At 31.8% G+C, this 12,227-nt stretch overlaps 1 protein-coding gene and 1 long non-coding RNA gene across 3 annotated transcripts in view; one reads left to right on the forward strand and one right to left on the reverse strand.

Moving 5' to 3' along the window:
* The window catches only part of LOC140061017 (disheveled-associated activator of morphogenesis 1-like), a 44,669-nt gene that overhangs the window by 22,178 nt on the left and 10,264 nt on the right, over positions 1–12,227 (reverse strand). For both annotated transcript variants that reach the window (XM_072107415.1, XM_072107416.1), the window contains exons 2-3: positions 3,348–3,528; positions 2,315–2,404 (exon numbers count right to left, since the gene is read on the reverse strand). In XM_072107415.1, the coding sequence (XP_071963516.1) occupies positions 2,315–2,404; positions 3,348–3,482 (225 nt within the window). In that variant the 5' untranslated portion in view covers positions 3,483–3,528. The remainder of the gene's footprint in view (positions 1–2,314; positions 2,405–3,347; positions 3,529–12,227) is intronic.
* LOC140060472 (uncharacterized) lies at positions 8,019–10,104 on the forward strand. Its single transcript, XR_011847333.1, has 3 exons — positions 8,019–8,376; positions 9,419–9,493; positions 9,900–10,104. It is a non-coding gene; the product is annotated as an uncharacterized lncRNA (long non-coding RNA).

Consider the following 12,227-nt stretch of genomic DNA (forward strand, 5'->3'; position numbering starts at 1 on the left):
GTTAGAAGTCCCCTATGTTCAGAATGAACATGGGACTCACCTTTACCTTTTTACACCTATATCACCGGTAATGCAATTTCTGATTTTGAATAAAATTAAATTAAATGACATTATTATCATTAAAAAACCAAAAAAGAAAGAAATGACTGATGAAATGATTTTATTTTGAGTAATTGCTGTAGGTAATTGCAATATGATCTTAGTTTATAAACAAACTACCCAAAGTGGTTTCCAAGAACACAATTCTTCTGGTGTTTTTCTTCAGAAACATGCCATAAGACACCTAATATCAGAATGGAGGAAGGTAATAAATAAACAATACTGCCAAAACACCTAATATTTCATAATGTGTATGTCATGACCTTGGCATTCAGTCTGACCTGGGTTGTTTCAAAACAACTAATACAGTATTCACAATCAGCTAAAGTGCCTTTCACACACATTACAGTACAAACAGAAGGAAACCAAATTAATTTTACAAAAGAATGAAGTAGATCGCAAAACCTTCACAATTCAGTTATTCATAACTCGTTTGTAAACGCAATAATTCATTTATATGAAACCGACCAATTTTGTCACCTCCATAATTTTATGATATAAAATTTGACACATTTGTGATTCAATTTATCCAACTATTTCCAAATCTCTTTTTAAACTCTCTCATATCCTTTCTTGACTCACAAGTTTTTTTTATACAATACAATATACAGCCTTGACAACATTGCAAAAATGGTTAACATCAACACTTTAAATAATATATAATAATACTAATACTAATAGCACTTTGCATAGCATCCTTGTTTATAGTTGCCAAAGCAACCATGTTGTCAAAATACACAGGTGCATACACTTTGTTGTTGTTACTGGCTAAATCTCCCAAGAATAACAATATAATGCTCTACAGAAAAATGAATCAAAATTTTTTCATTTAGAGACTGTGTAACAACAGGTACATTTAATACATTTGTGGTGGCACTACTAATCTGTGAAGAAGCTTGTGGCCTATTTTGCCAATCCTTAGCTAAATCAAGCCTTTTGGTTATTCTTTATTTGACAAAATTAATATTTAAAAAACAATAAAAATAAATTTTCAATTTCTGTATAGTACAATATTTAGGATACGAGTCTTACATAGTTATAGTTTTGTATCGTACAGAGCAAAATGCTTTTGTTACCGATCAAAGAAAAACTCTGGTATGAAGGAATCAATTTGATTGGTTTGTAATTTAACTTTAAAAGTCGAATCTAACTTTTCATATGAAAATCAAGGTCAGTCTTGCATTAGAGCTATGGTTTACAACACTATTGTTTTTTCTCAGTTCAGAATAGAGTTGTAGTTGTACTAGGAGAATAATCTATAACTTGCACTGCTGCAGCCTGAATTGTACATAGATGTTAACAACAAAGAAAATAACTTTCATTTCCCTTTAAGGGTACCACGGGTCATAAAGCTGCCACCAACTGGCATGATCATGGTCTGACAAGTCTGCTACGATGGACCAGAACAACTTGCTTTTTTTTTTGAGTGGCACGACTAATTGGCGACAGAACCTATTGGCCTCTTTTGCCACTCCTTGGCGCAATCTAGCTATTTTTTGTCTTGTTTTGTTTGTATAAATGTGTTTGCCAAAATTAATAAAATAAAAAATAACATAAAAAATGTTATGGATAACGATCATAATTATGTGTAAAGACATGGTGTATTAGGTCAGACCATTTACCAGTATCTGATAAAGCCAGATTTAATTAACTTTTAAAAAACCACCAGTTTAGAGCAAGCCACATCTGATTAAGCTACAGTAATGACATACAATTATGACTTTCTGTTCATATAATAAGTGTAGTATAGACATGTGATAATTTTAATTTAGAATAACCTAGTTTTAAAAACGGATTTGCAGTGTACGGATACAGATTAGGATATGATTCAGAAACAAGAGCCTATTGGCCTCCTCTCATCACCATCACGTCTTGACAACTGCTACAGTAAATCCTTGCACAATACTTGTTAAATACTAAATTTAATATTTTGTATAAATGTTTTATCTTCTTTAATGTATTAATCATGTTTAAATGTTTTTCATATTTTAATCATTGTACTACTGTATGTTGTTTGTTTTAAATGTAGGGTTGCGGATACTAACATATTATGGCGCTTTGTTGATGACGCAACCCCTTAGCCGCATGCGTTGAACATATAATGAAAAGAAAATGAAATCTATTTATCACCATTATGTTTTGTCTACATGTTTTTAACAGACAGAAAATTTTTATGTATTTTGATGTGTATGTGTATATTTTATATTGTTCTTACCTTCTTTTTACTGCAGTAAATTTGCCATTTCTTTTCTGGTGGCAAGTTAAACATTGCTTCTCTGTGAGGAGCGGATAAGTCCAGCTCATCCTAAATAAAATGATGACAAACAATTCATGTTTAAAATACGGACATTTTTTTAATGCTAGATATGTTTAGGTCTAGTCAACAAGCATTTATGTTTTACATTTAATTATCTATCCATTCATTTTATGTACTTTCACTATTATATATTTATATTTTAGTCTACTCTGTAGCAATGTTAGTATACTTAGGCATACGGGAGTCACGACTTAAAGTTCAGTGAACTTACTGTGACTTCCATCCACCCACATTTAATATATGTTATGTTATGTAAATGTAAATGATATATATATATAAGTGAGTGGAAAAAATAAATAAATAAAATAAAAAAAAATAAAAATTCATAATATAATTATTTATTCCTTGGGGAGCTGCCTTTATTGCTATATACTCGATACAAAATATCAAAAGAGTCTAAACTTGTTTAGATGTTTAGAAAAAGATTCTTAACTTCCTTGAGAATTAATCTCCTCCTAAACATGAAAATGGAATTTAATATTGAATGACAGACCATCTTAAAATTCCAATCCTACTACCACCATCCCAACGAGAGATAATACTATAATCTGTGAATGCAAGGCCTAGCATAATCTCTGTATTAAATATTACTATAAAGGCAACTAACAGCAAACTGACAGCAGATTTAAAAATTTGGAAATTAAACGGTATAAATTATTCAAAACTTAATGGTTAAAAGCAGAGCGACTTTCAGGAAAGAGTTGAACTCAGAAATTATAAATCAAGCGCTGGTGCCACAATAATTAAGAATTATATTAGTATATTTCAATACATGTATTTCAAGAAATGGCCAAAAAAAACAAAAAGTTAGCCATCATGACTGTGTAAAAAGATTTAAACACAGTACGTGTGAACACCTTGGTATTTGTTAAATGTTAAATGCTACAGTAGTTTCATATTATTATTATATAAAAGATCTGGAATAACTAACCACAAGTTCAATGAACTTTGCATTGAGTTCTTCCATTGATGGCATAGGTTCTGCATTCTCCAATTGATGGAGTGCCATTCCATTTTCTGTATCATATTTGATTTCTGGTGTATCTCTTCCAAAACAACAGAACATCTTGAAAAGATTATGCTTGACTGTCTGTTGTCAACAATGTTTCAACCTGAAAGAAATTAAACCAATAATAATTAAAAATAATATATAAATTAGGATCTAAATGGATATCCCAACATTACTTGCTTTATTGGAAAAATCTGATTTTTTCTTATCTTAAAAATTCTAAATTTAATAGGTTCATTTTACTGCTCAATTTAATTATTACAGTTTTAAAATTGGTTAAGTTTAGTTTAGGCCACCATTTTTTGCCAAAAAATTCGAAGATTTTTCTAAGACTAGTGTCAGGCCATATTAGTCACTGCACACATGAATTCTTGCTGTCATAACCTAACAAATAACACACAACTTACATCTTTATATTTGATAATTATAATACAATCATCTCCATTAATACAATTAAAGTACAAGAGACTAATACAGGATCTAGCTAGCACTTTGCAATGTCAAATGTACTTCCTATCCATGACCTTGTGAGTGGGTGAATAATTTGTAACAATGACCTTGCCATCAGTGAGTGAAAAGTTCTAGTGTTTTGGTTTGTAAACTCATTTTCCCATTAATTAATGTACAGAAATTCTGTGTATAAATACTGTTGATCGTTAAGCAGGAATTAACTGATTGCAACACCAAAAACAAATATATCATAAATATAATGCACTCTGGTTTTTTGTAGAGTGGTATGTACCAATTAGGAGTCTGATTTAACTTCCATAAATCATGGTTATCCAATTTTTGAAGCATTTATTACAGTATATATTTATTTAATCTTTTGTCTATAAAATTTGACACATATACTCATAACTACTGTATACTAACATTACAATCCACCAACAATATTCTTGATATTATCATGGAGTAATGATATTATGTTATATTTTTCATGTAATGAGGAACTTATTTGATGTTACCATACCACAATGACATCACAAAAAAATAAATGCCTCCCTTGAAAAAAAAATTGGCTCACTCGAATAACAAGGGGCATTTTTTGAATAAATACTGTACAGTGTTATAGTTTCTTCATTGTGTAACCATTGAGTTTTGTAATAGCTAAATAAACATACTGTGATGTAATTTCAATGATAACCAACAGACAACCTTTTATCTATACAAGTAAATTGATTAGGCTGTAAATCAATCATGCTTTAAATAGTTAATCATTGTGAACTTTATGAATGAAGGAAGCTGCTGTATGCAAATCAAAGTTCAAATCTCAAGCAGTTTAAAATCAATATATGTAATGTAATGCTAAAAATAGATTATGACTCACACAAAATGTCTGAGAGTAATTTCATGCCAGCATCCTTAGATATTATAATTCAAATTGATAATTCATAATATAATAATATTGTTACTGTAGGTCTTTTCATAAATTATTCACTAAAAAATAAAGAGATTTGAAGGTGATGATAATACAGTAAATTGTTTGCCTTTTCTTTACTCACAAAATATGGAATGGAAAAACCCATCTCCTGTAATACAAATAGACTGTATGTACTGAGATTGAGAACAACAATTAAATCTAACCCCAATACTAGAGCAACCCAGGAGCCAAATCGTAAGCGTAAATGGGGTATATGGTGGTTTCTATCTGTATGCATAGTATTTTCTTAGGTCCTATAAAGAAGTCAATGTTTTGTAATATTCAGGTCAATTAAGAATTGGAAAGATTACAGTATTACGAACATATTTAGCTCAGCAGGTTGGAATAAATGGTCGATATTCTCAATGCAATTTATTTAATTCAACAAATACGTTTTACATGGAAAATAATTTAAAAAGTTCACCATAAAAATGACAGAAGTACAGTATCCTCAATAATGGAAAGAGTATTAAGTTTTAGTGGGTCAGCTTGGGTTCCATATTGATGGTTATCAAGTGTCTCTTGACCATGTCGTTTATCTTCCCAATAATCTGTATTTTCATACCAATTTCTGATGACTTTGTTGATGGTGATCTCTATCAATCACTCTAGGTACAACACTTCTAATAGCAGCACCTACATTTTTAATTTAAACCTAATTGGATTATTTCAATAACTTGACCTACTTGAATTAACCACCAACAGTAGGGGTTCACAACAATTGTACATTTAATAGCTTTGTAGTCTATTTTTAGACATGGTATTTGATAACTATTTATTTCATTTTTTTAGACCTTTTCAGTTCACAGATCATGATATCAGCAGTAGTAAAAATTACCTTCTGTTTTGGCAATAATTGCTAAAGTGTGAAAAAAGCACCAGTGCATAAGTATTGATGCAAATTAATTTGTCAGACACACAGGATAAAGCATCTTTTTCTCATATCAAGATATTAGAGAAAAAGAATGTAAATATTATTAATAACCATATTTAAAAAAAATGTTTAAATCATCCCTACCTTGTGTTTATATAAATCCACCAAAAATGATTACAATATATTATTGAATAATGCAAGTTTGCAATAATTGCTAATATTTGGCCATCAATGTGGCACACAGTTGTATCTCAAAGTGTAGGTCTAACTGCTGTAAACTTGTGTTGTGTATGCACACTTGGACCAATCAGATTGGAATAGTCTATTTAATTAGAGGGATGTCTGACCTTCCTTTTGGAAGGAAGCTGTTATTAGAAATGGAAATGTCTCTATACAGCTGATAGCAGCTGACAAGAATAGGATGTAGTCTACTAAATATTTAACCTATTAAAACTATAATGTTCTATTAAAAAAACAAGGCATAATGATATAACGAAGTATTGTTCCAATAAGGAAACATTAATGTCAGGGTGTTTAGACGCTACTGCATAGAATTGTGTCGTGTAGGCAGATCTAAAAGGAGAGTCAGATGGTAACGGGTACATGGGCAACAACACCCCTCTCCATCAAACATATGCACACATTAAATTGTGAAAATGATAAAACTAAATGGCTAAACATAGGACATTATGCTTCATATCACAATTTTTACTGTCAGGCACCTTCTTTCTTTCACCCTTCTATTATAAAATCCTGGATACTGGTGTCATTCCAACATCAATGACTTGACATGGTGGTCTCAAATTTAGCTTTTATTCATTATTGGCAGAGCCATTTCGTAATATGCTTAAAATTGCTAAGATATCCATGTAATGTAATCTAAGAGAGCGTTGAGCATTGATAGCAAAATACCCAATGGCTACGGATATTATAAGACCTACATAATACGAGTAAAGTAGGCCAAATGTGTACAGATACTAAATTACACTGAATGAATTACATCTTTTTATAATGCTAATAATAATACATACAAGGACTTAATTTTTGTTTATAAACTAGCAAACTGAAAAACCTGGATATGTTTCAAATGTTCGCAGCCCAATTATAAAAATTTAACTCAATACTGTAAATACAAAACAAACCCCATCCATTACATTCAGACTACATTGAGGGGTAGCTGACTCATTTGAGTTACAGCGATGTCTGCCCCTGCTGCCCAGCATTTTTTCACTCTATTTTATATTTGATACTGGTCGAAATGAGTACAGTAGATCAGGCAGGGCTAGACCAGCACACCAAAATCTCCACAAACCATTTTATGCTGGTCGAAATGAGTACAGTAGATTAGGCAGGGCTAGACCAGCACACCAAAATCCCCACAAACCATTTTATGCTGGTCGAAATGAGTACAGTAGATCAGGCAGGGCTAGACCAGCACACCAAAATCTCCACAAACCATTTTATGCTGGTCGAAATGAGTACAGTAGATCAGGCAGGGCTAGACCAGCACACCAAAATCTCCACAAACCATTTTATACTGGTTGAAATGAGTACAGTAGATTAGCCAGGGCTAGACCAGCACACCAAAATCTCCACAAACCATTTTATACTGGTTGAAATGAGTACAGTAGATCAGGCAGGGCTAAACCAGCACACCAAAATCTCCACAAACCATTTTATACTGGTTGAAATGAGTACAGTAGATTAGCCAGGGCTAGACCAGCACACCAAAATCTCCACAAACCATTTTATACTGGTTGAAATGAGTACAGTAGATAAGGCAGGGCTAAACCAGCACACCATAATCTCCACAAACCATTTTATGCTGGTTGAAATGAGTACAGTATATCAGGCAGGGCTAGACCAGCACACCAAAATCTCCACAAACCATTTTATGCTGGTTGAAATGAGTACAGTAGATCAGGCAGGGCTAGACCAGCACACCAAAATCTCCACAAACCATTTCAGATACTCAACACCAATACAAACAATCAAAATTTCACCCGATTGAAATTTGTATTATAAGTTATTTTACAATTTATCACAATGTATCCTGATTCTACTTAAGTACAAAAAATATCATAATTTTAATTTTGAGAAAACTGTATCTTGTATTTTTGTGGAGATAATATGAATAAAGGTGGATAATAAAAAGTTGATTAATTAATTATATTAATATAGTTGAATTTATAAATTCAATTCCAGTGTACTGTATAGTAGGTTATGTGTACAGTATGTGAATCTACAGTACTCAGAGTAATATAATGTATAGTATTATTATTACTCTGGTTAGTGACAAAACATGGTATTAATTATGTTGATGTTTGCCAGTAAAAGCTTCTAGTGTTTTTAACTTTGTCAGATTTCACACTATGAGTGATGCTTTTGAAATAAAGATCATTGAGGCACACAATGCGTACCATTATATACAAGATGCCTACAGACAAATGTAAAACACAATTCATTCCAGCTGGGTGAGAAGAAAGCACAGACTGCAAAGAACAAAGATCACATTTACACTTGTTCGCCTGCCTGTCCACAGTAATGCATAATGAGCTAGTGTAGTGTGTGATTATACAGCTATTTCAGGCTTGTTTGGGAAAATACTATCTTTATTCAAAACAAACAAACTGAACAACTACATTTAGTTGTAAACAGTAAGTAAAACAGCCATGCATTATAATTATTATTAATGGTTTGAATACAAAATGAAATATTAAGCAAAATATACAAAACTTCCACCCTTCCCACACACAAAAGTGGATGTAATTTCATGTTCAATAGGATCAGTTTGTGTTAATTGTTATTTTCAGGTTTTTTTTATTCAGAGCCTGTGTATCTACAGTATTGTTCAAATGTATAAATTCCCTTTATCTATATTGATAACTGAATTAAATATAATTTATTTGCAATAATCCTCCTCATAAAACAAAATGACAGGAATATGATCACAGTTGTCAACAACTTATTAATTGTCCATAAACATTCAATTTGCTAAAGCACGCCTGCTGTTACTAATACTAATACAATGCTTCTATATTATAATTATTCATATTGTGACATTGTGCTTTTTTAATGTCTCTTTTACTGTCAGGTTTTAACAAATAAAGGCGATCAAGGAATAAAATAATTTTTTCTTCATTGCTGCATTTTGTAAATGTTGTTTTGTGCTATAGTATGTTTGAATTATATTGTAAAGTTTTAACTTGTTTAAGTAATTTTATGGTCGATATAACTAAACGTCTTTTGATAGTTTGTGTTCAAAAGTTGAATATGATGTGCGATATATTTCAATTAAAATAAAAAGCATTTAGCAAGAAAGTGGGTCTGTATAAATGATATTTCCTACTGTGTAATATACAGTACAAGGTTTGAAGAAAAAAAAAAGAGGTCAAAAGTTACTGAGTACCCATACCTCAAAGTAATGGCCTTTAAAAGAAAAAAAAATTACACAGACTCTCTTTCTTAATATAGATTATATAATAATAATTTAATATACTGTACTTTGTAAAAAAAATGTAAGGAGTTCAATGGGACGATTTTAAACTAGTACTAGTAGTACTGTACCCATTATACCATTCAAATTTTCTATATCTATTCGAAATACTATCCCTGAAATTGTTTAACTTTTGTAAATTCTAATTAAAGTTAATAGAGCTTGTAGTAATAAGTCTATACAATGTTTTCAATATTTTATAGGTCAAATTTCTGAAAAATTATGTAATGGTATAGCTGGGTAATCACAACACAGGTGGAAACAATGGACCATTCAAGGTAAAAAATATATAATATCACAGGCGTAGGTTAGGCCACAAGTGAAAGAAATTCAGAGAATAAAAGCCCAGTCCATAGGCAGTATAAACCACAAAAACAGTCATCAATAAAAATTCATTTTCACAATGGAGGACCACAATGGAAGGCTTTAAATTGTTGACTAATGCCCTGTGGAGAAACCACATTGAAGTGAATACCTAGTCATACTATTACTTTCATTTTGTAGTGTGTAAATATAAAACAAAATGGGTATCACCAAAAAAAAAACCATAAGAGACAGGAGGAAGGTGGTGAACAGAGTGTTTCTGTTCATCAAGAAGCGTTATTTATATTTGAGACAAGTGGTTGGCAAATAACCATCACACTAAAAGCACTGTTTAACCTCTACAAATCTGTTTTTTCATAGAAAATTGGAGAGAAAGGAAGACTGGGACATGCACAGTTTAAAAGTAGGCGGGGCTTAGTGTAAATTGCCATCATCCAACTCTTCTCATCCTGATGCGTAAAGTCCCTATTTCAACTGGACCCACTACTATTCATAAAGTTAAGCTGGTTTTACTCTTATCTCGCAACACAAGTAATTTGACAAGCCATCTTTTTTTATTGGCCCAGGCAGTTTTGTGCTATAGTAGTGGGAACCAAACATTAGTTACAAATATGAATTCCTAACCTGTCTACCTAGGATACAGGCAATTGAGAAGAAAACAAATTAGAAATTCTTTATACTGTGGACGTCACAATTCTATTTTTGTGAAACCTACAGTAGTCAATGAACTGACTAAGTGTCAAGTATGTACTTAAATTATTTAATTATAACAAACTTAATTCAATTTCCCTGGAAATAATACAAAATAAAATTCCATTTTCTGATGATAGATTTTAAGATCCAGATGTCTTGAGACTTTAAAAAGTTATCCCTGAGAATGTTAATTGAGAATAAACAACATAGAGTTTAGAACTCAGTTTAGACTAGTATGAAAAACTGCTTTTCAAATCTATTAACCTGGATAGAACTAATCAGTACCTTTCATATTTGTAATTATATTTACAGTCAAAATCTGGATGTGTGAAAGAAGACGTTTAGACCATGTTATAAGCATGTGTGTACCTTCATAAACACATCATCCACAACAAAAAGTTAGAAATATCCGGTCACCATAACTTGTGCCCCCTGATATTGATCATCTTTCCTCTTAAAAATATTACCGTAATATTTTCTTATGTAGGTGTCGCAGACTTATTTATACCTGCATTGCAATTTCTGTTTCCGACTGTTTTAGTCCATGGTACTACTGTAGGGCTAATAATCACCATTATTTTGTGTTGCAGTTGAACATCGATAACAGGTTAAATGGCGTTCTCACTTCCAATCGTTTGCGGGTTATTTATTCACACGGTTATTCCTCGGCTGTGTGAAAAGGGCTCTGAGTGAGTGTGCTTTGGATTTTGGCACAAGCCTCAAATTAAAGGCAAACTGCTTTCTCATCTGGAATAATTATATGCTGTGTTTAGCACATTACAGAGGTCTGGAATGCTAACTTTCACAGAGTTCAACTATAATAGTTAGGTTTATGTAAACATGTATTCTTATGGACTTGTTTTTGTTAACTCTAGGAGGGCTTAATCATATGAGTGGATATAATCCTTAAAATAATATTAGAACTTACAATTGTGAGCACAGTACTATCAAAGTTACTAACACATTTTAACAAACTCCTGTTGAATGAAGACTGCATGATACACATGACATTACTGTACTTCAATAAGGAACTCTTTTTTTTTTTATTAATCTGCTTTCCTACTTTCGACCAATATTTTTCAGTTTTATCTTATACCCTTTTCACATCTGCATAAATTGTTACAACTTGTAAGAATTTGTAACCTGGTTTGATCTCCAGACTTATTATGTTTTCACACACGCATACGCGAACCTTGTGAATTCTCGGGAGGAAAGAATAGCTGCGCGCTATTTGACTACTATGATTGGTCAATTAATACCAGGGCAATACACGTGCGTCACGTGCAGTAAGAATTCAGAACATCTCAGAACAAAAATACAGGCCTCTTGTTGGTGTGTTTTTCTTCCGAGATTTCACAAGGGACCCCTGTGAAATCTCGGGAAATTTCCCACAAAATTTTCTTCACACTATGCAAAGCTGGATACAACAACTTGTTACAAGTTGTTTACATTTTGCAGATGTAAAAAGGGTATATAACATAGAATCATTTATTTGAATTGAACATTTATTAGAATATTAGTCCCCTTGACATAATGTACGGTAGTAGGCCTACATGGGAGGGGTGCTCAAGATTATTAAAAAAACAGGATGCTGATATGCATAAAATTGATATTAATTAATAACTTATTGAAAAGTTGTACATTATCATTATTCCAACTGGCACCACTCCTGATATGCTATCTGTGTACAAATAGATAAGCACTGTATCCATGCAAACAATTCACCAGTTGCATACAAGATTAACATTTCCAACTACTGTACTACTAACTGTGTATTCTATAATGATTGGTGATAATGTTGCGAATCCGGAATAGTTTTCAAATCATAGAATTATCGTAATTGTCAGCTTACCTGAATATTCAATTTCTTGGTTGATAATTACCATGACTATCAACAACATTTTTTCTTTACATTGTGAAAACTCATCATTACATTACAATGTACAGTAACTACTACTGTATACTGTATTGTTATTGTAGGGCCAATAAATACAT

Source organism: Antedon mediterranea, chromosome 10 (genome assembly GCF_964355755.1).
Source record: "Antedon mediterranea chromosome 10, ecAntMedi1.1, whole genome shotgun sequence".
Lineage (NCBI taxonomy): Eukaryota > Metazoa > Echinodermata > Crinoidea > Comatulida > Antedonidae > Antedon > Antedon mediterranea.